General features: G+C 34.5%; 6 protein-coding genes across 10 annotated transcripts in view; 4 read left to right on the plus strand and 2 right to left on the minus strand.

Annotated features, from left to right (window-relative positions):
- LOC129240455 (translational regulator orb2-like) overlaps window positions 1-265 on the minus strand; it is a 123,704-nt gene extending 123,439 nt beyond the window's left edge. For both annotated transcript variants that reach the window (XM_054876256.1, XM_054876254.1), the window contains exon 1: window positions 39-265. The gene's annotated coding sequence lies outside the window, so the exon portion shown is untranslated. The remainder of the gene's footprint in view (window positions 1-38) is intronic.
- A 1,617-nt stretch (window positions 266-1,882) lies between these two features.
- Window positions 1,883-4,829, plus strand: LOC129242412 (syntaxin-8). Its single transcript, XM_054879039.1, has 5 exons — window positions 1,883-2,078; window positions 2,138-2,332; window positions 3,691-4,013; window positions 4,067-4,168; window positions 4,241-4,829. The coding sequence occupies exons 1-5, from the start codon at window positions 2,053-2,055 to the stop codon at window positions 4,297-4,299; spliced, it is 705 nt and encodes a 234-aa protein (XP_054735014.1). The 5' UTR covers window positions 1,883-2,052; the 3' UTR covers window positions 4,300-4,829.
- Window positions 4,830-5,861: 1,032 nt separating this feature from the next.
- LOC129240515 (cytochrome b-c1 complex subunit 2, mitochondrial) lies at window positions 5,862-7,824 on the minus strand. Its single transcript, XM_054876365.1, has 6 exons — window positions 7,659-7,824; window positions 7,386-7,525; window positions 7,023-7,326; window positions 6,430-6,963; window positions 6,144-6,365; window positions 5,862-6,086 (listed from the first exon to the last, which is right to left on the minus strand). Exons 1-6 carry the CDS (start codon window positions 7,701-7,703, stop codon window positions 6,000-6,002), a joined length of 1,332 nt encoding a protein of 443 aa, XP_054732340.1. The 5' UTR covers window positions 7,704-7,824; the 3' UTR covers window positions 5,862-5,999.
- A 315-nt stretch (window positions 7,825-8,139) lies between these two features.
- Window positions 8,140-15,029, plus strand: LOC129240514 (TOM1-like protein 2). Of its 2 annotated transcripts, XM_054876363.1 has the most exons (9): window positions 8,145-8,387; window positions 11,200-11,651; window positions 11,716-11,790; window positions 11,848-12,017; window positions 12,082-12,371; window positions 12,431-12,509; window positions 13,563-13,662; window positions 13,840-13,890; window positions 14,118-15,029. In XM_054876363.1, exons 1-9 carry the CDS (start codon window positions 8,336-8,338, stop codon window positions 14,316-14,318), a joined length of 1,470 nt encoding a protein of 489 aa, XP_054732338.1. In that variant the 5' UTR covers window positions 8,145-8,335; the 3' UTR covers window positions 14,319-15,029. The 2 variants fall into 2 exon arrangements, with proteins under 2 accessions (XP_054732339.1, XP_054732338.1); XM_054876364.1 differs by lacking the exon at window positions 13,840-13,890 and having other exon boundaries at window positions 8,140-8,387.
- Window positions 15,030-15,708: 679 nt separating this feature from the next.
- Window positions 15,709-16,750, plus strand: LOC129242739 (uncharacterized). Of its 2 annotated transcripts, XM_054879543.1 has the most exons (2): window positions 15,709-15,828; window positions 15,913-16,750. In XM_054879543.1, exons 1-2 carry the CDS (start codon window positions 15,753-15,755, stop codon window positions 16,524-16,526), a joined length of 690 nt encoding a protein of 229 aa, XP_054735518.1. In that variant the 5' UTR covers window positions 15,709-15,752; the 3' UTR covers window positions 16,527-16,750. The 2 variants fall into 2 exon arrangements, with proteins under 2 accessions (XP_054735518.1, XP_054735517.1); XM_054879542.1 differs by having other exon boundaries at window positions 15,709-16,746.
- Window positions 16,751-19,139: 2,389 nt separating this feature from the next.
- LOC129242407 (centrobin) lies at window positions 19,140-25,095 on the plus strand. 2 transcript variants are annotated; one of them, XM_054879032.1, is made up of 8 exons: window positions 19,140-19,244; window positions 21,217-21,895; window positions 22,031-22,207; window positions 22,278-22,428; window positions 23,827-23,988; window positions 24,045-24,382; window positions 24,442-24,736; window positions 24,798-25,095. In XM_054879032.1, the coding sequence occupies exons 2-8, from the start codon at window positions 21,231-21,233 to the stop codon at window positions 24,939-24,941; spliced, it is 1,932 nt and encodes a 643-aa protein (XP_054735007.1). In that variant the 5' UTR covers window positions 19,140-19,244; window positions 21,217-21,230; the 3' UTR covers window positions 24,942-25,095. The 2 variants fall into 2 exon arrangements, with proteins under 2 accessions (XP_054735007.1, XP_054735006.1); XM_054879031.1 differs by lacking the exon at window positions 19,140-19,244 and having other exon boundaries at window positions 20,779-21,895.
- The last annotated feature ends 130 nt before the right edge of the window (window positions 25,096-25,225 follow it).

Consider the following 25,225-nt stretch of genomic DNA (forward strand, 5'->3'; position numbering starts at 1 on the left):
AGTATTGCTCAGTACAACATTAATTAACAACTTCGCACCTTATTTTTTACTTGTGTTATGTACGTTCTAATCGCATTTACGTCTCCTTTGTTTGTTTTAAATAACACAACCGTATTCACTTTTTCACCGTATTCACTTTTCTGCTATAAAATTTCGTATAAAAACGACTTTAGAATTTCATTTTCAATAAAAAAATTTCTAAATGAAATGAAAAATTTTTGTCGTAACCATAAAACCACTTTCCTAGAATTTCCCCGACTAAGAACCGAGCCGCACGAAATAAAAAAGCTGAATGAAAAAATCCCAATAAAATTGCACAAGTGGTATCAAAACCAAGGCGAATTTATAGAAGGTGACTGCACTAGAGCAACATCAACATTTACATGTATTTTGCTTTTGCAACTTGGTTCGAATGTCAAAATTTCAACTGGAATGTCAACAATCAAATAAGGTAACAACAAAGAAGCAGCCTCTCCTATCGTCGTTCACCTCTTAATATTTGTACATACATGGATTAGCTTTGTCCGGTGTTCTCATGTATACCGTCTTACGTTAAATATAAAAAAGTAAAAACAACTGGATACCACAAATTATTATAACCTTCAATTCTGAAAAGTCTAATTTCAATGTTTTCAATCCTTTATTTTGCGATTTTACAAATCACGTAAATCGTCAGAAAATTTTGGGTAACACAGACTCTTCCAATCCCTAGACTTTATTTTTAATATTTTCATTTGTAAATTATATTCCAGTCACCGTAGCCGCATGGTTTGGTGCGTATCTACAATTCGGGGAGTGCGTAGGTACGCAGGTATCTACATGAAAAAGGAAAATTATTATAGCTGTCGCCCCCGGTAGGCAATGACAAACCTCCGAATGTATTTCTGCCATAAAAAAGCTTCTCATAAAAAACGATTTGCCGTTCAGAGTCGGCTTTAAACTGAAGGCCCCACCATTTGTGGAACAATATCAAGACGCACGCCACAAATAGACGAGACCAAAAACCTAACAGAAGTGTACGCGCCAATTATTTATTTATTTTTTAATTATATCTATCCATATATTTAATTTTTCACTAAGAGCAATTTCAAAGATTCGTGTCGAATGCTTAACGCGCTCTCTACTTTTCAGACTTTTCAGAAAGTGGGGAAGCTATTGTTAATTATTAATTATTGATGATTATGCCAAATTGTCAGTATTTTTTAAGGCAAAAATAAAAGATTGTATTCGCTTCATTTTGTCTGAAAGATGTGAAGCACAGTGATGATTTTCTTTATTTGTGCGTATTTTTTAATGTCTTTATTTGTTTTCTATAAATGTACAGACTTAAATTTTTTGTCCGATTTGTTACTTTTGGTTTGGGACGGAAAAAGAGTTATGACAGTTCGGAAGCACACTAAAAGCAAAATTGTGACTGAGCAAACACAAAGTAAGCGGACGACATAGAATCAGAAGAATATGATTTGTTTAGTGGATTTTCTCATTTTTTTACTGGTCAAGAAATCCAAAAAATGACAATGTTAATAAAAAAATGTATACTCCTCTGGAGCACTCATTTCTATATTTTCTAACAACTTAGATCGCTCCTATTTTACAACCATTCTTTCATCCAACCCTATTTCTTCGCGTCATCCGCTTTTTTGTTTCGCACGTTAACAGTACGACGATCGCAACTAAACGATGGTTTATGGATTTGTGTACAGTGTGTGTGCTAGTGGACTAGGCACAAATCGCTGCGAATTGTGCCCTTTACCAAAATCCAAGGCAGATCTATTAATGAATACGCCTTGCTTAAATCATAATTGGAATAACATCGATAACAAAATAAAAAACGATGACTACAAAGTATTATCGATTTTCGTTCTACAGCTCTATATCATATGATTAAAAACAGTGATAAACATTCAGAAGGCAGTATTTTTATTTTCATAATCAAATTAATCATTAAAAAATAACAAAAGCTTTAATATTTATATTTTAAAGTATCACTCCTTGAACTACATTCGGTAGTTTGTATAGGATACAAAATCAGATTTATATGAATAATTAAAAATGTCGCTCCTAGAAGTTGACTCATGGTAATGTTACTAAAAAGTACGTCGCTGATAAATTAATTTGAAGATTTGATCAATTGCAGGTCAAGAGAATGCGAAGCATGTTCAACGCTTAGTGAATCAATTAAACTGAAATTGGCACAGCGCGAAAAAGGCCAAAAAAATTCGGTACAATACAACCGTCTTACAGCTGCAATACAGACTGAACTAAAACAGTTCGAGGGTGAAGTAAAAGAACTTAAACAGAAGCTGCGATTACTGGAGGATGCCCAGTCAATGTATGGTTTGGTTAAACTCCTTATTTATCTAATTACATCCAAAATGCCCAAGCTTATTCTAATTTTGTTCGCATATCGTTTGTATGTAACAGCATAAATGAATTGAGATATATTTCGATATTTATATACCAAAATGCTGGGAATGATTAGGAAGTCGGTTTAATCACGTATGTTCGCCTGCCAGTCTGTGCGCATGATAACTCTATCAACAATTAATATATATCAATGAAACTTAGGCACATGTTACTCCTTATGAGTTTGAGGTTCAGCGCAGTAGACATGCCTGGTTTAATGATACGGCAGTCGAGAGAACCCCCGTCATTCCCATAAATAACAGCTGAGCATACGTCCCACGGTAATTTTCACAAAAGAAAAAAATTACTCCAATTTGGTACAAACGATGAACAAAAAAAAAAAAAAAATACAACGCGAATAATATTTAGGAAATTAGGCAGTGCTTTGCTCTCCCGTCTAATGTTAGAAGCTATTACTCCGGAACAAGCTAAGGTATTTCAGCTCAAAAAGGCGAAACCTATGTTGCTGCTGTTGTTGTAGCAGTATACTTAACCCTGTCGGTGTAGTGTAGATTACCGATCGTCTTCGTCTAGCTCATCTAACGGCAGGCCCAGGAAACTTGCTGTTTCGACAGGTTGGGTCCAGAGGGAGAGGGGTGTTAGAAGAGTGGGTTTGATGGGGGATGTGAGAAGGTGGTTAGTGTCGTACGTGGTGGCTTCACATGCCGGACATATGTTTAGTATTTCGGTTTCAATTCTCGATAGGTAGAAGTCTAACCTGCTACAGTATCCAGAACGTAATTGTGCTAGAGTTGCACGGGTATCTCGGGATAGCTGGAGCTCTTCATCTGCTCTGGGTGGTGGTTGGACTCCGATTACGGCATTCGCGAGTCGAAAGCTGAAGGAGGTGGTAGTGTCTCCCGATGAATGTCGTTAATTGTCTGTCTAAACACTGCCCGGCCCAGTAGTTGTCAATTTGTTTTATCCTTCATCCCGTCGTAGTAATTGAAGAGGTGCCTCCTGACGAGCCGGGAGGCGGCGACACCTATGAACATACCCACCCACACCCTTGTTTTTTACAAAAGAAAAAAATGTGATATCTCTTTTGTAAACAAATCAAAATGATTCAAATTTGGTAAAAGTGATAAACTCAAAAGAAAAGAAAAATATTTAAATATGAGTGCTAATACATCCATTTTTAACTAAATACGTGTATCTCGATAAAAACTTATAAAAATCGTCCAAAATTATACACAAGGTATCACAAGTTATAACTCTCATTGTCTATGGGGTTTTAGGTTTTAAAATTTAGCTCTTCTTAACTAAATTTTTATTTTTATGTAGAGCTCCTGAAGAGGTTATTCTCAGAAAGCAACAAGTGGATGCACTTCAAGCACAGCTTGCACAAGTACATCGAAAAATAACGCAAGACACAAATTGGGAGCGAGCAGAACTGTTTGCTCAATCGCCCGTCGATACTGATAGAGCTGGCACCTCAACTGAAAATGCATTTCCAACAAACAATTTAAGTGATGTCAACGCTTTGAAACAGCGGCAAATCGACATTCTGGAGAGGCAAAATCGAGGTTTAGAGATTTTATCTCAAACAATCTCGAGACAAAAAAATCTCGCTTCACAATTAGGTCAAGAAGTAGGAAACCAAAATGGTAATTCTAACATCTGAGGTGTTAACGGGTTGCTAAATTTATTAAATTTTCAGATATACTAGATAATTTGGCAGATACTATGGAAAGGGTTGATGCGCATGTACATGTTGAAACAGGCAATATCAGCGAAGTAAATCGAAGGGATAGCACATGGGGTAGGCTTGATACAGCAGTTTATTCACAACAAAAATAAAAATAAAAAATGTATAAAATTTCTATTTTTTCAGGCTACTGGTTGATAATAATTGTTTTGTTTGTTGCCATTCTTATTGTGGCAGTCGTTTAATTTGTAAACGCATATTAAAGTGGAAAATATTTTCCAAAACGTGTGATAAGATAAACTCCTTTTTTATGTTTAACGTTGAAGCGAAATCAAGAGTCAAGGGAGTCAATTAGAAAGTATAAGAACTACACTTGTAAATAACCTAGATAAAGCGGAAAGAAGTAGCGCGTTCATATTACCGAAATTAAGAATTGAAATGCTAGATATGAAGTAGATGATAGATGGTGAAATAGAGATGCAACGATACATTGATATATTTCGCTGCCAACAGGAAAATAAAGTATGGTACCCGCTCGTTTAGTGAACTAATTCAGACAGGCCCTGTACATATAAACGAATTGTTCATATATATGAGAAAAAATAAAATGTATATTTACCATTTTATCTCTTATATGATAACTTGAAAAATTGTGTTTTAAGAACTAAAAACATTTTTATTGAAAAATGCATTGTAATAGTGCGCAAACATAAACTTTTGTTTCACAATTGCAATTTTAAAATATATGAAGTTTTTACTGAATATTAGGAAGTTATGTTAACTGTGTTCTTTTACTGGCGTTTAGTTAAATTTGAATTTCATCTGTTGTACAATTTTCGTCAGCCCATTTTATGATTTTATTAAAGGCATCATCATTGTTGTTGTTTTAATTTCCCCACATTACGCTTAATCTGCGGGAAATATTGAATTGAGTGTCCATCATTGTTTTACGCATTTTTGTGCCTCCCATTAACTATAGTAAGAATCTTTTTTGCTATTTTCGTTACGAATTTCTTAAAAGCAAGCGACAGTAGACTTGAAAACAAAGCAAAAGAAGTTAGGATGATGTTCACTCTATTGAGTGCGTATAAAATCGAGCGTCTATATGTATGAGTGGATACTGTATAAATATTTCAAAAATATTACTGATTGACATAATTATATCGGAGTTGGGCTGTGCATTCCGCTCATTTGCTGCAAGAGTGTACTAATCCTAAAATAATGTGTAGATTAATATGCGAAAACGATGCCGATTAAAATTACCTCACAAGATGAAAGTGAGGGATTGTAAACAAAGAACTTTGAAACCGTTTTTCTCTGTGTGAGCTATGACGTTCTTCCACGAAACGGGCGATATGTTAAGCTAAACATGGAATTTTATATCGCTCGTATGATCACCGTTAACACGTTTGTAGAGATCAATACTTGGTGACAATTTTCTACCATTCTTCCATGCTTGTCCACTTCAATTAATTTGGTCTTGTGTAGGCCGAGGTATGAGTGTTCTCAAATCCAAGGGACAGCCTGACTAGGGTAATCGCTTTTTGAGGACCATCGGCTCGGGATTTCGATGGTAAGTTTTAAAAATGTTCAACGTTGCCAGCTAATGAAGATTACCATGATAAAAACGTAAGCGTTAAATGGCTTCCATGTTTAAATTCAAAATTATTTTCTCATTTATATCTACAAAAAAAAGTTTAAATTATCCCATAAATAACCATTGAACCATGTAAATTATCGAATTGAAAAATAATATATTTTAATCTGACCATATTCCAATTTGTTTACTTTAATAAAACAGAAGGGATAAGTTCACGTTAGTGCACACGATAATGACTAATTTATTCACCATTCAAGTATTTGGTTACTAAGGTCAAAACGCATATTCTCACTTTTTCGACAGTTTGTTTTTTACAATTTATCATTATTTCATATTATTATATAATTAAGCTAGATCTGACGCATATGGTACGTTGGCTAGATTGCCTACGGCTCCAACAGACAGCTTCGATGAACCCACTTTCTTTGCAGCCTAGTTACGGAGAATTTTAAATTAGCTTTATATCAAAGTAATTGCATACAACTTTACCTCCTGCACTTCTTGCTGACTGACGCTATCGACTGCCGCTAACAGGGCATCAATGTTCTGCACCTGTTTAGTATGGACACCCTGTACACCAATTTCGTGGAGTAAAGAGCTGTCTGTAGAATAGCTTTCCAACAAAGCAGCTTTTAGCAGAGCTTTTCCACGATTAATATCATTAGCTGATACAGATCCCGATTTCAAAGCACGTGTCAAAGCATCTACAGCCTGACAAATATAGTTCCGTACATATATGTATATTCAAATTAATTTCATTAAATAAATCACTTACCTTGCCAATGTGCTGAACATCGGTAGACACCAAAAATCCGAAGAGTCCAGCATCAGCGTAAGATGCATTGAGTGCAGAAAACGAGACGGCTGCGTCAGTTACAGCGCCTTGCAAAGCTTTGCCGAAAGAACCACTAGCATTGCCTCGTTTAGTGGCAGCTGGAGCACCTACAGCTTCCTTTAAAACAGCAAATGCTAAAGCCTCCTTTTGGTTTATTAGAGAACCACCTTGGCCAGCAACAGCGACATGAGAAATAACTCCTGCTGTATCCTTGCGAGCATCTCCACCATAATATGCGGCAGAGTCAGATTTTCCCGATTCTGAGGACAACTCCAGATTCTGGGCAAAACCTGACAGTGTGTTGTGGTCGATACCAACTCCAACAACTGCGCAACGGCTGGGAGTAAAGTTGTTAGCAACGTAATGCAGCAGTGATTCACTTGACAATTTTCCAATTTGGAATTTCGGTATGTAGATCGAGTTACCTAGACCCGAACGAAAAGCGGCCTTATGCAATAACTCTACAGCGCGCACCTGCATACAATTTTGGGAATATTAAAGTACATTTTTCAAACTAAGCAGATATGAGTTACTTGTGGTGTTACAGATGCCAATTGAGATTTTATAACTGGAACACTGTCAGCAAGTTCCCAAGGCTTAAATGCAGGCTGAACAAGATCCTGCAAGTAACGCAATCCGGTGTCTATTTGGTCCGAAGTGGTTTCAACGGTGTATGCAACTAACTCCCGATCGGATGTTGCACTTAAGCTACCACCAACTTGTTGGATATGGCGATTTATAGCAAAAGCAGTAGAGTTTTTGGTAGATAAATTAGTGGCAGTACGCAACAAATGAGCAGCGCCCTGGTTTTCATAGCTTTCATTGCGCGATCCAGCACTAAAACAGTATATAGTCAAATACAAGGCAATGCCAATATCTTTCAAGAGACAACTCACCGGAAAACTATGGATACACGGGTGATTGGCAGGGAAGCTTCAGCAGTGGCAACCACCAATTTGTTATTCAACACAGTTGTTTTAACTTCAGCTGGTTGGCCCAATGGACGAGGACACTGGTTTGTGGCCAAACCGCGTTTCTGTATTTCGATAAAAAACAATTTTTCATAAATCATAAGTACATAATGACATACGGAAGTTAATAGTTTTACGTAACCACGGTTGTAGAATTTTGGGTTAGCAAAATGTTACTTCATTTCTAATAAAACTTACTGCAATAGAACGGAGGAAGGGCGCTTTATTTGCGTTGCATGCCATCTTAAGGATGTAGTCGTTAATTGCTAATGGCAAAGGAATAAGTCCAATAATTCCAATTTCAGAGAATTTTTTGTTCGGCCTAGTTCTCACACTACACTGACAGCTAAGACGGTGAAGTCTGCCACTATAATAGGAAAAAATTCACAACAGATGTCACTGGCGCTTTTAAAATCAAAAGTAACCGGCTATATTTTCTGTTATAAATATTGAAAGAGAGAACTTTTGATACGTACTTATTTACAACGCTGCTAACAAGTACGCAAGAAAAAAATTAAAATAATTATTTAATATTTAATAAACATATTTGCACCTATAACCGTATTTTCTTTTATTTCTTCCGAATTGTTTATCTCCATGATTACTTGTAGCAGGTTTTTTTGTCAGCACATATCTTGATAAAATGAAATGGCAGCACAGCCCACTACGCAAACAAAAACAAAGGCCGTATTTGTCAATTGACGAACGTCATTTCGGGATAAACGATTAAATGGCCAAGTGGTGAAGAAAAGAAATATAGAAAAAATAAGTGATTGTGTTTCTGTGCTGTTTTATGTTTTTACTGAAAATAAAGTGAAGAACCAATATTATACGAGTATACTGTTGCAACGCTTTGTACTAATTAAAAAATAGAAATGGCATCCTTCTTTAACAATCCATTTTCAACGCCAATTGGACAACGAATAGGTAATTTAATTATATGAGTTTTAGATAAGAAAAGGGAAAGGCGATAAGTATCCAACAGTAATTAAAACAAATTTCATTGTTACATGCAAAAATAATATTAGATAGTCTATAAAATATAAAAAGAAATGAGATTGGTAGCAGATATAATAACTTTTTTCGCAATGCTTATATGAAAAGCATATATATATGCAAGTCGGCAAATGTGTATTCTATAATATATGGAAATAGTATATAAAATAGTGCATCAAAGTTTGTGTAAATGTAGCAATAAGTTGTCAGTTAAGTTGTATTGTACAATGTATTTTGTTCAAACGCTTAATTCGCAATACTTGTGTGCATATGCATTTGTACATCCATATGCACATACTATAATCTATAATGGAAATAAATGCCAATATAGTTGACTCACGCAACAGAGCTTGTTATGCACTAGGGACCCCTTTAACCGACGTTATCTATACAGATTTTGTTACTATTCTTAATATGCTAATCTAATAAATAAAGAGGGAAAAACTTAGCTCGAAATGCCAAAATGAAATACGATAAACGTATGACAAGATCATCTGAATTCTCTTAAACGTGAGTCTTACTTTCACATAGGTATGTAAATTAACTAGAAAAAAAAAACACTTCTGATTTGTTAGTAATGCACTTTATTGTGCATTTGAGGTACATACTTATCGTGATAATTCTTTTATAATTATTTCTTAAATCCATTTTTTGTTTAATATTCTTATGCATCCGCTTTCACCCATTTACCAATACATAAGTATATCTATGTATCTTTAGCTAACCCCAAATTAACTGCTTTAGATAAGCACCTGTGGAAAAGTTGCGAAACTCAGTTGTCGTGAAATGCCAATGAACAATATTAATTCAAATACATATATACCCTTTCGATCAATAAATTTTTGCCATTTTTCGACTAGGGCCATAATTTCATCAGTGGACGACTTCAGGTCCAATTGCACTTTTTATTTATATCTCTAATTATTTATTTACTATACAAACCTATGTCCAGAGTTAAATGGTACAGACGTTAGATAAATATAAAAATACAAAAATACAAAAATATAAATTATTTGTTTAGTACAATGTGCTTAAGGATAATTTCCAATACCACTGTGGTAAATTATTTCACAATAAATTCTACTTCAATCTATTCAATACAATTCAAGAAAGAATGGCACTCGGTCAAAGCGCTATTAATTTGAGCACTAGCATTGCTAACCGTTTTATATAAATTTGTACGAAAAGTATCGAAACTGCGAAGATTTCTACATGTTAAAATCAATTAGCCCAAAAAGGGATAAGCAGTCGATTTTAACTGAAAGGATGTCGAGAAGAAATGAAAAAGCCAAAAGTAATTGACTGTTATTTAATGATAACAAGCCAATTAATTGGCAATAAGAAAATTATAAGATGGAATTGGTTCAGAAAAATTTAAGGGGTGAAAAGCAAAACGTAGGAATACTTTCTGCACTCTCTCCAATCGATTTATATGAATAGCGTGATACAGTATCCAGATATCAGCGGCGTAAGCCAATTTAGGCCGAACAAATGAAGAGTATAGAATCGTGAGTGTATGTGGGTCAGAGAAGAACGTCTAACAACCAGCATTGCAGGTGATTTTCAAATACATAATATAATTTATATGCAAAGTAAAATTGAACTTGAAAAATTGAATTGTCAAGAGTGGTATTAAATAAATGGTACGATATAAAAAGTGGTTTGGTCAGACTTATTGGACTTATTTAGTGGTTGCTCTAACATCGCTGAATTAGCAAACCATTTCGTTTATGACCCTAAACATCAAATATGTATGTTCTTATTTTAATAGCCAATGCAGCATTCTTTTTGCCGTAAAAAATCAAAATATAACCAAAATATGCAATATGTTCACTTACATATAATATATAATAATTGAAATAACATTTCACTTTTAATAAAATTGTATCTTCTAATTAACTCATATTTCTACGACGACAATTAATGAACGAACCGAACTAGGTAGGGGCAGTATACTGTTACAACAACAAAAACAATATAGTGCTATTTTAAGTATAGAATGTTTACCTTCTGAAGAAACTGCAGCATTGCAAGGAGATATATGTATTGAACTGAATATTCGACACGAATCTATTACCTCGGCCTCTCGAACCTATTACTATCGGCAGTTTTCATACCGAATTTTGTAGAACACTTCACATTTAAAGTTAATAGTTTAAAACTCATGAGTTTGGACTAAGTTAACCTAACAGTTAAATTAGGTTATAAGAGATAACAGTTAACAAATAATTATATTCAAATATTTAATATTTTAGCACTTACACCCTTTTCCGGTGTTTGGCCAAGCTCTTCCTCCAATTTTTGGCGTGCCTTGATGTTGTTCCACAAATGGAGGGACCTACCGACCCCGAACGGCAGATATTTTTTATGAGGAGCTTTTTCATTGCAGAAATACACTCGGAAGTTTACCATTGTCTACCGAGGGGCGACCGCTATTATAAAAAAAACACGCTTTCTATCATTTGGTGTTTCATACACGGAGGTTTTTGACCTGCGCACTTCCGAATGGCGAATTACGCATCAACCATTCGGCTACGGCAAATCCATGTGCATATTCTTTAATTTCTCACGTTCATGCTAGCTTAATGTCAACAATAAACTTACTGATGAATTGCACTATTTACCATAGTATTTATCACTTTTACACTAGATTTATAAAAGGGGGGTACTTTTTGCATTTTAAGAACACAAAATTAGATTTAATAAAAGTACACTTAAATTTTTCACTGATTTTATTTTTTAGAGCAAGCTACCGATAGCTCTTTGGCTTCCGAGAATTGGGCCTTGAATATGGAAATATGCGATATGATTAACGAGTCTTCGGATACGGCACGTGATGCAATGAAGGCTATACGGAAGAGACTCTCGCAAAATGCTGGCAAAGATAATCAAGTAATAATGTATACTTTAACCGTGTTGGAGACTTGCGTGAAGAACTGTGGTAAAGCACTTCATGTATTGGTTGCTCAGAAAGATTTTATTCAGGAACTGATCAAATTAATTGGACCCAAAAATGATCCGCCAGCTGTAATGCAAGAAAAAGTATTAAGCCTAATTCAAATTTGGGCAGATGCTTTTAAGAATCAACCTGATTTGAATGGCGTTACACAAATGTATATGGAGTTGAAGAATAAGGGAATCGAATTCCCTCAGACGGATATAGAAAACTTGGCACCAATTTACACACCCCAGCGTGTAAGCAACTAACTTTAGGATCGTGTATGCATATATGTTATTAATTATAATTATATATTTATAGAGTGTACCCGAGCCACCGCCGCAGCATGTTCAGCAAACAATTTCCCCACAGCATGCCATGCCTATCGCTCCACATGTAAAATCAAACAGAATATGTAATTTAAATATGATTTTATACGAATTTCCTTTTTAGAGCAATGGACCCACCGTTTTAAGTGCAGAACAAACGACTAAATTAAAATCAGAGTTGGAAATCGTGGCACATAATATGTCTGTATTGGGTGAAATGCTTACCGAGCTGAAACCTGGTCAGGAGGATCAGGACGACTATGCTTTGTTAACAGAATTAACAGCCACTTGCAAGTATGAGGCGAGATCTTATATTTAACTATTAAACACATATGTAATTAAAATTGATAATTTTAAGAGAAATTCAGGGCCGAATTGTGGATTTAATTGGACGAATTAACGACGATGAACTTACTGCTGAGTTACTACGCCTTAATGATGAACTAAATAACTTATTTTTACGTCATCAACGATATGAAAAGAACCGATCAAGTAGTAGTGCTACATCGCCTTCGGCTATACTAGGCGCTGCAATTGGTGCTCCGCCCTCATCTAGTGCCTCACAAGCTGGTGCAGTATCAAATGATCCACGGTTAATTGATCTGGATGCCAAGGTCGACAAGCTATCGAATTCATTCAACTATATGAGTAATGGGCTTTAATTTCACTTCAATTACTCGTAGACTAACCTAATATGCGCTTTTTAGATACAGGCGCAGCTAAACCCCAAAATAAAGATGTTGATGAGTTCGACATGCTGGCTCAATCGCGGACCGACACGAATAAGTAGATATATTTTTTTTACAATTTATACTATTATATTTGAATACTATTTATATTATCACATAAGCGAGATCGAATCCGCTTGCGGTTATTGATTTTCTCGTTTACGCTGTCAGCTTTAAGATTACTTAAATAGGGTGTCAAGTTTGTGTACTTTTTTCATTCAAGCTAATTAATTCATATTTAGTTTGGATAATTAATAAGCAGGTTGTGTAGTTATTTTCCGATTGAGTTTCACTGCAATTGCCAGAAAATTTCAATGAATTCAGTGGAAAGGAAGCTCGAATATTATTGAAATGGAAATTTCTTAAATTGGCAGATAACAGTAAGAAATTGTTAGAATTCAAGAAAAGGCGGCACTAGTGTTGCAAGCAAATATCGCATCAGCTTGTATTTTCGTATTTTATTATAAAAAAATAATAGACCCAAGCAATTGTTGTTGTAGCAGCATAAATATACTGGGAAGGCTGCTGAAGTGACAGTCCTCGTTCTGTTAACGTAGAACCGGCCAAGCAACTATCTAAATTTATAATGGCTGAAAACAACAAAAATAGAGATAATCGTGCATGTGAGATTTCTCACCTCCACAATTTAAATACTGTATTTTTTTTTTCTATAGCAGGTATTCGTTTTTATCAATAATTGCATATCGATGGTGCTATTGTAGGATGCCCAATTTTGTTTTTTGGAAAAATTATTCTAGTGCAACCGTTCCATGTCATAAGTCAAAATGCAATTGCGATTAATTATGTATGTAAATGCAATTCACCGAAAATATATATACGTTTTAAAAAAATATTATTGCATTTATAAATATTACTTTTTCTACAACAAAATCCTAATTGCAAAATGACATTTGGTTAAACAGTTGTTATGTAGGATAGTTACGGTAGATATATATGAAACTAGTCCATAAATCTGGTATAAAAACACCAGCAAATCAGGATAATTAGGACAATTAAAAAAAAAAAAAAAAACATCTGTTTACTAGTTTATTTACTATTTCCATTATCCATTGGTTTTTCGCTTATTTTATCAATGAAAATTCTTTCGCAGCAAAAGCGATCTTTTAAAAGACATTCCCACGGTTGATGCGGCAGCTGGCAGTATTAATTTACCTTTCAAGAGAACCAAGGAAACTTCGGTCATAAGTAAAGTGAGTAAAAATTGTAAAATAATTTTTAGTCTAGTGACCTGTATGTGTACATATATAAGCTTATTAAAAGTTTTTTATTTATATGTATGCATATTTTTTATAGCTTTATTATATTAAAATTATATCGCTTATTTTATTATTTTTCGGTTGTGTATTTTTAATATTTCGTAATCAAAGCCGGCTCGAGAAAACGAAGTTGATGAAATGGAGGCATGGTTAGGCAGTTCTGTAAGTAATCGGGTTAAACTTTTATTTTTAAGTTTAGTATATTATATACATATAAAGATTCAATTAAAAAAAAAACAAATATCTCGTGTTATGTATTTTTTTATTTTTATTTTATTTAAATTTTTTTTTTCAATTTATAGAAGCTTTCTATCCTTACACTTTCTATATGTATGTACGTTCATACATATATACATACGACTCTATATATATATAAATTGATATTACAGAAGGAAGGCGCTGAAGGCTTTGAGGAAACCTTAACTAGCACCGAGTTTGATAAGTTCTTGGAAGAGAGAGCGGCAGCCGCAGAAAATCTTCCCAACTTACCGGGAGCCAACACAAGTACCAGTGTCGCCAATGCCGGTGTAGTAGACAACCAAAAAAAATCTGTTAAAAAGCCCGATGATGATGATCTGCTAATTCTATGAGGATTCACCTCAAAGAATCGCACACATAACATAACCATTTTTTAAATGTCTACAGCTAGCATTCGCAAATACGAAATTGTATTTATTATCATTTAAAAGAGCATCAAAATGGATAATTATGTTTCCCACTTATATTTTAAAAATATGTTATTTACTGTATAAGTATTGTATTGCAGCTAAACAAACCCAGATGTGACATCTTTTTTTGCACCTATAAAATGATGGAGTTTGTGCCTTCAGCATAAGCATACCTAATTAAAAAGAATGAATCTTACTATGCATTTCATGCGTTTATTCGTGGTGGTAATGTATGTGTTGAAAATTCTAATTTGAAATATTCAGCCTTCTTTCAAATCATTACATGTCAAACATATATACATACATACATACATATACATATATCGACCAAAGCTCAAAGTTGAATATGTTTAACTGTTGTACATACATTTAAATGTATTGAAAATTATGTAATTCGAAAAAGACTAAGTGTATTATTTCCTTACATTACATTGTATGTCTTTATTTGTTAACATTTTCTGGTAATTTTTTGTATAATTTAAGGTTTGTTATATAATTCAGTAATCTTATATTTAAAATCATATTTTTTTGCTTTGATGTACATAAATATTTACACACGTACATAATAATGGTGATTCCAAAATAAATAGTAGCTGCTTTTCAGTGAACAAAATTGTATCAACTTAAAATTAATTTTGTGCAGTTTAAAAATATAATATTGTATTCATATTAACTTATTACTATACATTTTATTTATAATTCTTTTGTGGAAAAAACTATCATGTTTAAACATAATAAATACTACTACTACGAAGCATTGTTTTTTGTTTGGTGCAAAGTTTGTATTCCAGAATTCGCAGAGTGTTTTTGTTAATTGCTTTAAGTTAACTTTTTGATCCTATAAGCGTTCCTGATTTATATTCGGCCAATGACTATAAATTCAGCAGCATTTCCCAAAATTTTATGGGGTGGTCATACTACTCAAGTATAGGTAAATATTACATTTATAACTTTATGAAATAACTTATTTCTTTAAACCCTATGAAATATGGTGCTTGACCTCGTAAGTCATAAGGGGTGTCGCGAAAATCGCGAAGAATTTTATTTGCACTATTTATGTCGTAAAGTGTTGACAATAAAGAAAGGGTAACGACGGTAATTATATACTGATTAGTCTTTATAAAATATTTTCCTTATGTTGGGTGAAAAAACACGCAAGTAGAAATAATAAACCGTTTTATTTGTATTGTACGCGATATTATTCTCTAATGGTAATATGAAGCTATATTTATTGCTATATTGTGACCCTATCATTATGATAACGTAATGTAATCATCAGCTGTTAATTATTTTGATATGTTCATTGCAATTTCATAAGCATCAATGCACTAATTCTTTGCCTGAACAAAGTTAGTAATGGATTCAGTTTATTTAAAGAAACTTTTACTAAAAAGTTCTGAAGCAGACTGCAAAAGGCATATTTATCTACATAGTGAGTGGCATGATAATGCCGTTGATTTATATATAAAAGACTCGAAAGCAGGATTATATTACAAAGGCCATATCGCCCCAATAGATTTCGAGGAACCGGCTGCGGAATTAGATATTCCACTAAATGACTTCCGTGCAGAGTGTAAAAATGTATTAACCAGTGATATCGGGTTGCCAAGCTTTGAAATAGAGCTGGATGGTGAAAAGAAAATTCTCATTGTAAATAAAAATGACGGATTCTGCATTAGGTATCTGGAAGTAAAGTTAACTGAAGCTGATAAAAGTTATGAAATGTTGGATATTGCCCTAAATTTGATCGCCACAGGAAGGGTTGAAAGCGAGAACCAGAGGACAAATGAGGCATTATCGAATCTTGTGGAAGACGTTGAAAAAGTTGTGCAAGAGAAAGAAGAGTGGAAGCAGAAAATGTTAAGGAAATTTCTTGTTGTATTGAATACCAAAAAAGAAAAAATTTCCATTCTGCAGAAAAAGTTAGAAAACATGGAAAACAGAATGAAGCGGACGCAAGATGTGAATGCGGAAGTTGATGTCAACGGGAGTATAGGTGAACGAATGGAGCAAGATGCGGAGGAGGATTCAAATTCAGATGCACTCGCCAGTTGCAATGAACAGAATGATTTTGATGCCCCCACACAACGCCTGACTCCACAAATTACACGGCGAACGGATGAAATGTAGTTTTTTTTTCAGTATTCTAGGAAACTGACATTCCCAGAATTTAAAAAAAATGTACAGTGATGAACAAAAGTATTGGCACAGCAAGATTCTTTCACTTTAACATTACTTTTTGTTCACTTATGAAGTGATTTTTAATCGCAAAAAAAACGGGATAGACAGAAGAACATATTACCAATCATATTTCCTTCAACTCATTTTATTATTTTTTATATTTAATTAACACTAATTATAATATTAAAAAAAGTACTTATTATAACAAAACAAAATTATTGGCACACTTCATTAAAATATAAAAAAACAATAACAAAATAGTGAAATATAATATAAACAAATTAATATTTTGTAGCCAAGCCCTTTTGCTGGATGACTGCTTCCAGCCGTCTTGGCATCGATGAAACCAATTTTTGGGTGGTTTCTGCCCCAATATTCTGCCATTCCTCCACCAGTGCCACCTTCAACTCTGCTTTTGTTGAAATAGCACGCTTCTTAACGCGCCTATCTAGCTCTTCCCACAAATGTTCGATTGGGTTTAGATCAGGCGACTGAGGCGGATGCGGCAATGTATGTTTGATGTGGTGCGCAAGCCACATACTCACATCATGAGCAGTATGCTTCGGGTCATTGTCGTGTTGAAATGAAAATGAACCGGGCAATTTCAGCTTTTCGGCACTTTTTTTGACGTTTCTCTTCAGGATTTCCATATAATATTTTTTATCCATAATGCCGTCAATGAATTCCAGCTCACCAACACCTGCAGCGGACATGCAGCCCCACACAATTACTCCTCCACCTCCATGTTTTACAGTCGCAGCAAGGTTCTGTTTTTGCAGTTCGGTGTTAGGCTTTCTCCACACAGTTTGGCGGCCATCAGAGTGAAAGATATTGAATTTGCTTTCATCCGAGAAGAGTACATTGTCCCAAAAGTCACTTGGCTTTGCATAGGCTAGACGCTTCTTTTGGTTCACTTTAGAAATGAGCGGTTTGCGTCTAGCCACGCGGGAATTGTAGTTCTCCTCATGCAATACCCTCCGGACCGTTATTGGATGAATATCCTTTCCCATCTCTTCCTTAACTTCTGCTGCGATTTGTGTGGAGGATATTCTTGGGTTTTTTTTTTACCTTTTTGACTATTTGGCAGCGTTCGCGGTCGTTTAAAGCCTTAGGCCTGTCCGTACGTTTCACGCTTTTCAAAGATGAAGCGCTGTTGAAACGTTAAACAATGCTTCGTATGGTGTAGCGACTTCTGTCCATCATTTCACCAATCTCAGCGTATGATTTGCCCTGATTATGCAAATATAATATTATTTTGCGCTGAGATTCGGTGGTTTCACTTTTTTTGCTGCTCATTTTACAAAAATTTAAGCAAAGTTTGCTGTAATTGAAGGCACTATGCTGTTTGTAGTTTGAATTTTGACAAAAACTAAATTGCTTGTGTGAACATAACGCGACTTTTGAAAAAAAGTTGCTAGATTAATAAAATTTAGACGAAAAAGCCTGATAAAACTTAAGTGTGCCAATAATTTTGTTTCGTTATAATAAGTACTTTTTTTAATATTATAATTAGTGTTAATTAAATATAAAAGATAATAAAATGAGTTGAAGGAAATATGATTGGTAATATGTTCTTCTGTCTATCCCGTTTTTTTTGCGATTAAAAATCACTTCATAAGTGGACAAAAAGTAATGTTAAAGTGAAAGTATCTTGCTGTGCCAATACTTTTGTTCATCACTGTACGTAGGTTATACTTGTAGATGTCTGTTTTTATACTCTTACAATTAATTCATCTAAGATTTTGAAAAACATAAAATTTGATATCTTAAAAACTATTGAAAATTTGATCTTTAGCCTTTGGTTCTTTATTTCCGCAAAAAATGTAAAAGGTTTATTACATATTTATATTTTTTGTAGACGCATATACTTATACATTTACTATGTACACATATGGTCATTAAAATAGGTATTCCCACGTTTATACGGGAATTAAAATTTTTTAAATTAACAGATATTTAATTACATGTGGTATTTATTTTATAGATCAATATGACAAATATAAATAATAATTTAAGGATCCTTTAAAACTTCAACTAGTAAGAATAGGAACAAAAAAAATATAGGGTCTGTCAGACTCACGCACGGTAGAAGTGAAACTTCTAAGTTGGTTGTTCCATGCATGGGAGCCCCGGTTTAGATCTCTCCCCCCTCTCTCGTGTTAAATTCAGGTTTTCATATTTTTTATTATTTTCCGGGCTGAAGCGTCACTATTCTGCATTTGTTCGTGATTTAATTTTTGTATGCTATTACTTACGCTTTTAATTTAAAGTTTTTTGTTTATATACGCACCCTGTGAATTTACCAACTAAAAAATTAAATCTCTTTAGCACCCTACAGATCTATTACATTTTAATCAGTCAGCCCTTAACCAGTATCGTTTTCTCTTTTTAGCGCATACAATCTCCAATAAGATGTAAACTCTTTCCTTCAGTCAATAAAATCATATTTAAATTGTGAATTTGAAACGTCAGCGCTTGCGATGCGAGAGAGCGAATAGGCGAAAGTGGGAAGGAGCAGCTGCTCCTTGGCCCCGCCCATTTGACGGATTTCGGTAACGCTCCGAACTTACCGTTTCACTCGCCTATTTTCAATCTGCCTTGGGGCCCCCGACGCGCCTAAAGAAGTTTCACTTCAAAAAGGAAATATTTGTGTGGTCATTAAAATAGGTACGAAATACAAAAAGAACTTGGAGATTTTATAAAAAATGCTATTTAAATTAAGTTTAATCAATAAGCACTGTGTTCACCACGATTGTCAATGACTATTTGTATCCGATTTGGCATAGAATTGATAATCCTACAGCAAGTTTCTATGGGAGTGGAATATCATAGTTCTCTGGTTTTTTGCCATACATCCTTATTTTTTAATGTTGCCCTCCCAATTCTCTTTTTTAAATTTCTCGAAAGGTTTTCAACGTGGTTTAGATCGGGTAATTGTCTCTTCCAATCCATAACTTTTCATTATTTTGTTAAAATCATTCAAGTATTAACATTAAGGTGTGTTTTGCTATCATCTCATATAAAAAGCCACCGAAGTGGCATATTCTCCTCAGCAAATGGTATCATTACTTCTTGTGTATGTCATTGTAAATAAATTTGCCTTTTTTATTGGATATGAGGTGAATAGATCCTACTCCATATCAAGAGATAGTCCGTTGTACAGTTTTTTGGTTCAAGTGGCGTTCTCTAAGCAGTCTTTATTTTTTATTATTTCACGATTCCTTCAAGAATCAATAAAAAATTCTAATAATTGGTGCTTACACCGATTGTTGTTTGTCGAGGTGTAACCACTATTAGAAAAAATTGCTCTATTAGTTGGTGTTTCGTGACCGGGTTTTCGAACCAGTGCTCTTCCGAATAGTAGTCACCTCCAATAAATTCAGGTACGGCAGCTGCGTAAATCTACAAATACTAATAAATATGAAACTCTAATTTTAATAGCTATCACTATCAATACCTAACATTTTATTATTATGTGGACTAGTTTATTTTTATTTATATTAAAATATAAAATTTTGTATACTAAAACCTTTCAAAAAACTCACCACAGTTAAACTATGCTAGTATTGAAAAATTAATTAGGATATCATTTACACAACTCCATTGCGCCATTATTATTTCCTGTTCTTTTTATTATAACCAGCGTATTGTTGTCAACTGAACATACCTAGAGCAATGAACGTAGAGCAACCATGATTCAATTATAGAACGTAAATACATGTACGTAAAATAAATTGTATTTACGTTCTCTGGAGCAACTTTGCCATTTACAGTAACTTCACGTTACGGCACATATTGGGATTCAATTTAAGTTTGTGGAAATCAAATTCATATTTATTTCGGATATTTTATTCCAATTCAATTAACCAATTAATTATAGCATATTTCTAGTCGTGTAAATATATTTGAACTATTTTTACAAATACTAAAGTAATTTACATTGCAAAAGGCTGGCATGCACATGGTTCTAACTTAAATTGTTAATCATTGTTTTGGTTTTTTCATCCCTACTATTTAAAATTGTGAAACTACTATTCTTAGAATCATATTTTTAAAAACACACGAAATACCACAAAAGTTATTGTTGTTGTAGCAGCATAAACATTCCCCATACATATGTATATGGGAAATGCTGCTGAAGTGATAGTCCGTGGCCGGATATAAATCCGGGTCGTTCCGGTAACGTAGAACCGACTGTCATGGGAAGGCGCTTCGGTTACTAAAGTTATAATGGCGGCTGATGGCGGTGTTGGCATCGCACAACAAATTGTACAGTGAAATCTAGCTATTTGCTACGAAATACAACAAAGCGAAATTGTAATAAAATTAATTAATTACTTTGGTGTCCGCAAGTTTGTTTACTTCAATTATTTGAATTTACAAATTAGTAGTTTGATAGAAAACCCGCGTTAACGGCGTGTAATGAGTGATTCGGATGATACTGATATTTTGCTGTTAATACCACCAAATTACTTTGCCACTGCTACGCCCGAGGAATTGAAAGAGTTTCACACAATTAATTCGGCTGCAATTAGTCCAATAACTGCAGTTAATTGGAATGAAATATTTTTGAATGTATCAAATAGTGATACACCTCATTCAGAGAAACATCGTCATTCAATGGATGTAAATCTTACAGAGTCTAAAAATTATATGGAACCCGCAACTCAGAAAACTCTTGATGTGCTAGCTGCAAATAGAAGCGCTGAATTGAAAGAAATTAATTCGCGTTTGAAAGTAATGGAACGTGAAAAAGATTACCATTTTATAGCACCTTCTGATATATCTACGATATCAAATAGCACACAAGCAGAGCGCAATAAAAGGGAGGGTCTGGTTCACTCTACCCCAAAATGCTTGCCTGGTACTGATCGGCTTTATAATAACGACGCTGGAAGTATTTTAACAGAGATTGATCATTTTTTGGGTGACCGAAATCGAGAGCAAGTAACTAATGCATGTTCAATTTCAAATCAGCAAGTTCCGGACAATTCAGTTGCAAATGAAAAAACACAGACCACAAAAGATAATCGTTATCAATTAACTTATCCAGAAATGAGAGCGACTCTATGTGCAGATACGAATCTAATTAGTTTAAGTGAGATCTGGGGCAAAAGCGGGCAGGGAACTGCTATTTCTTGCACTGCTCCACAACATTCCGTGCATGTAGAAGAGCAACTTCGGCGCCAGCATCTTGAGCGCACCGTACATTCATTACAGACGCGTCTTCTAGAGTATCAACAAAGGTTGTCGGTGGCCATAGAAGTAGATCGTGCCAAAGATGCAGCAATCTGCAATGCGCAATCCGTTTGTAATGGGTAAGAATACTTCTTCTTTAAATGGATTTTGTTGTTTCTAAATGCCAAACTTTTTCCTTGATTTAACCATTAATCATAATTCTGAATGGAATCATCTCTATTTCCAATGAGTTTATAAGATTTGTTTATATATAGATTAGATGCAGAAGTTCATCAATTGCGAGAAAATGTAGCAACACTGAAGGCAGACAAGGCAGAGTTTAACATTAAAATGGAATCACTTCAAAAAGAATTGGCGCAAGCTGTAAATTTAGTAACTAAATTTCAGGACAAAAGTGAGAAGCTGGAAAATGAGCTCATGACCTCATCCAAGTAATGTTTGTAGTCATTAATGAATTTTAGGCACATACACATCTAAATTTATATTTCAAACATAAATTAGGAAGACTAATGAATGTACTAATATGTATAAGCAACAAATAGAGGAGCTTGAGGTGAAGATTCATGGGTTCAAAAGATCGGAGGAATTTGCTACAAACGAATTGAATAAATTTAAAGATAAACTTGTGAAAGTGGATTATCTAAATGAAAAGGTAAGAAGCATAAATAAAACTTAAATTATGATATTCTGCATCAACTTCTGTTGTGAATGTCGTTTAACTGCAGCCATAGGAAACGTGTAATTTCGACGGGGTCGGTTCGAAGGGAAACGTCGCGATGGATGGCTTTTTTAAAGACAACTGCAGAGTAGGTTAGTGTCATGCGGGGTATCTTTTCGTTGTTCTTGTTTTAACAGCAATAGAAACCCCGTCAGTGTAGGGTATATCACCGTTCGTCTTCGTCTGGCTCATCTAAAGGTAGGCCCAGGAAACATGCTGTTTCGACGGGTTGGGTCCAGAGGGAGAGGGGTGTTAGATGAGTCGGTTTTAAGAGGCATTTGAAAAGGTGGTTAGTTTCGTGCGGGGTGCCTTCACATGCCGGACATATGTTTGGTATGTCGGGGTCGATTCTGGATAGGTAGGAGTTTAACCTGCTACAGTATCCAGAACGTAATTGTGCCAGTGTTATGCGTGTTTTACGGGGAAGCTGGAGCTCTTCATCTGTAATAGGTGGTGGTTGGACTCCGATTTCGGCACACACAGGACGGGAGCTTAAGAAGGTTGTGCCGGTCTCCCGGTGAATGTCGTTTTTGACTGTATAAATACTAGTATAAACTAGGGTATCTTTTCGTGCGAAAGATTGTTTGTTTAGTACTTTGATCTCAGTTTTGAATGTTTTGGAGCACTCACAATGCAGCTGAAATTTTTGGTTTGCGTTGGTTTCCGGCAACGGTATTCAATAGCTGATATTTAATGATATGACTGCATTTCTGGTCCGAACTAAAATAATCCGCATAGAGCACAATATCGTAATTAAGTTTCGCACTATTTCGTTCTGTAAAGTCTAGAGTTCTAAAAAGCTTTCTTATTCAAAATGTAACAATGTAGTTGAACATGGATTGTGCAGCGCTGTAGAAAGTAAATGAAATGATTGGAACATGCACCATCATGACCTATAGTTATTCTTCTTCTCATCATCATCAGCATAGAAATTGCAGATCGGAGTGAGCCGGTGTTTCCGTCACAATCACGTTCCATACGACTTGGTTCAGGAGTATATCACCATCGCCTGTCCATTTCTTGGTGGTCTTCCACGCTTTTCGCTGCCGCTAATAAGAGCGTTCGTAATTCCGCTTTCGCCCATCCTGAGTAGGTGTCCAAACAACCTCAGCCGCGAAACGATCAATGTTTTTTTTTTCTTTTTTTTTGTTTTTTTTGCTATTTCTGAAAGATCCATCAGCTTCTCTTACTGGCCCAAATATCTTTAGGATTTTACACTCAAAGCGGAGAAGGTAGTTCTTTTTTTAGACGTCAGTACCCATGCTTCGCAGCCTGTCGATAGACTTTCTTCTTCCATTCTTCTATTAACACAACTTTTGTTTTCAATTTCAGCTCAAAACACGCTGTGATGATTTGGAGAAAGATTGCGCTACATTGAGAAATCAAAAAGAAATATTGCAAGAGCTTCAACAAAAGCAAAAATCCCGCGCCGATACGTTAGAAACCCAGAAAAAATCTTTGCAGGAAAAAGTAGTAAATCTATCAGAAAGTGAAGTAAATAATTTAGTTTAAATTTTAACGCAATTTAAAAGTAATTTTTGTTTACTTAGATGAGTTTAAAGAAAAAAATGGAGCTTCAACAGAAAACTCTAAAATCCCATTACCAGCAGCAGCTAGAAAATGCTGTTGAACAGAAAATGAAAGAGTTTCAACAGCAGTTGGATAAGAATGAAGAAATACTAAAACTGGAAGCACGTGAACGTGAACGTTTAATCGCTGAGCGGGCCGTCAAGCAAATAGAACTTATTAACGAAAAAAATGAGATGGAACTCAATTTACTGCAAGAAAAACATAAAGAAGAAGTGGAGTTGTATCGCATTCAACTTGCGAATGCCTCCAAGAAAATTGAAGACCTAAATAACAAATTGAGCGCTTATAAAGCCAAAAGGTAAGTTCATTTTTTATTTAAATACATGGATTTGTTTAAAAAAAATAAAATGTTTTTAGAGCTGTTATAGCGGAAAAACTACATGATGTTATGGAAGACCAGTGGCAGAAAGCGCTAGAAATTTTAACGTCACCAAGCAATCAATCGCAGCAAATAAGTAATAATAATACAGACTGTGAATCCATGGTAAATAATGAGAATGATGCATGTAAAGACGAAAGATATTTTGAAACACCCAAAAAGGATAAAGTGCGAGATAGGATATTGAGAATTAAAGAAAATAATCTAAATAATGTCAACGAGCGGAAAGCTTCACCAGAACCAATTGACAGACTGCAAGCATATATTGAACTGGTATGTATTACATACAAAATAAATGAAGATCTTTTTTATTCATATTTATTTTCGATTGTAGCTACTTAGCAAGTCACCCAGTGAATTTGATAAATTGGATGAAATTTTAGCGCTGGCTAATAAGTCCAAGATGTCGACATTGAATACTAAATTGGATAAATCTGATAAACGTTTGAATTGCTGCAAACCACCTTGGCGCGGATGAAAAACTTTTATAAGAGTGTTATACACCCATCAAAGTACAAAGTTTAACCACATCCGCATTATTGAAACGAGTTTGTTCGTGATCATGTCGGGAAAAGTTTTTGAAAAACGAAATTCAACCTATATTGCATAAAAAGTATTTAATCCTATACTAATTTACACTTAGTTTCCCATTAGCGGATGATTTATTAACGTGGAAGTAAGTACTAATATTGTACAATAATTTGCATACAACTCATATCAGAAAATGTTGTGAAGATTAGAAGATTAAATGTATGATTTGAT

This window comes from Anastrepha obliqua, chromosome 3, assembly GCF_027943255.1.
Source record: "Anastrepha obliqua isolate idAnaObli1 chromosome 3, idAnaObli1_1.0, whole genome shotgun sequence".
NCBI lineage: Eukaryota > Metazoa > Arthropoda > Insecta > Diptera > Tephritidae > Anastrepha > Anastrepha obliqua.

What these genes read in the sequence shown, in the direction of transcription:
- LOC129240514 (XM_054876363.1), top strand. Translation starts at nt 8,336, where the DNA reads ATGGCATCCTTCTTTAACAATCCATTTTCAACGCCAATTGGACAACGA. An exon ending in TCGCGGACCGACACGAATAA is followed by an intron (nt 12,510 to 13,562) that starts GTAGATATATTT and finishes ATTCTTTCGCAG; the next exon opens with CAAAAGCGATCTTTTAAAAG. An exon ending in AGGCATGGTTAGGCAGTTCT is followed by an intron (nt 13,891 to 14,117) that starts GTAAGTAATCGG and finishes TTGATATTACAG; the next exon opens with AAGGAAGGCGCTGAAGGCTT.
- LOC129242412 (XM_054879039.1), top strand. Translation starts at nt 2,053, where the DNA reads ATGTCGCTCCTAGAAGTTGACTCATG. An exon ending in CTGGAGGATGCCCAGTCAAT is followed by an intron (nt 2,333 to 3,690) that starts GTATGGTTTGGT and finishes ATTTTTATGTAG; the next exon opens with AGCTCCTGAAGAGGTTATTC. An exon ending in AGAAGTAGGAAACCAAAATG is followed by an intron (nt 4,014 to 4,066) that starts GTAATTCTAACA and finishes TTAAATTTTCAG; the next exon opens with ATATACTAGATAATTTGGCA.
- LOC129240515 (XM_054876365.1), bottom strand. Translation starts at nt 7,703, where the DNA reads ATGGCATGCAACGCAAATAAAGCGCCCTTCCTCCGTTCTATTGCA. An exon ending in CGTGTATCCATAGTTTTCCG is followed by an intron (nt 7,327 to 7,385) that starts GTGAGTTGTCTC and finishes ATACTGTTTTAG; the next exon opens with TGCTGGATCGCGCAATGAAA. An exon ending in TGGCATCTGTAACACCACAA is followed by an intron (nt 6,964 to 7,022) that starts GTAACTCATATC and finishes AATTGTATGCAG; the next exon opens with GTGCGCGCTGTAGAGTTATT.
- LOC129242407 (XM_054879031.1), top strand. Translation starts at nt 21,000, where the DNA reads ATGAGTGATTCGGATGATACTGATATTTTGCTGTTAATACCACCAAAT. An exon ending in GAGCTCATGACCTCATCCAA is followed by an intron (nt 22,208 to 22,277) that starts GTAATGTTTGTA and finishes AACATAAATTAG; the next exon opens with GAAGACTAATGAATGTACTA. An exon ending in AGCGCTTATAAAGCCAAAAG is followed by an intron (nt 24,383 to 24,441) that starts GTAAGTTCATTT and finishes AAATGTTTTTAG; the next exon opens with AGCTGTTATAGCGGAAAAAC.
- LOC129242739 (XM_054879542.1), top strand. Translation starts at nt 15,753, where the DNA reads ATGGATTCAGTTTATTTAAAGAAACTTTTACTAAAAAGTTCTGAAGCA.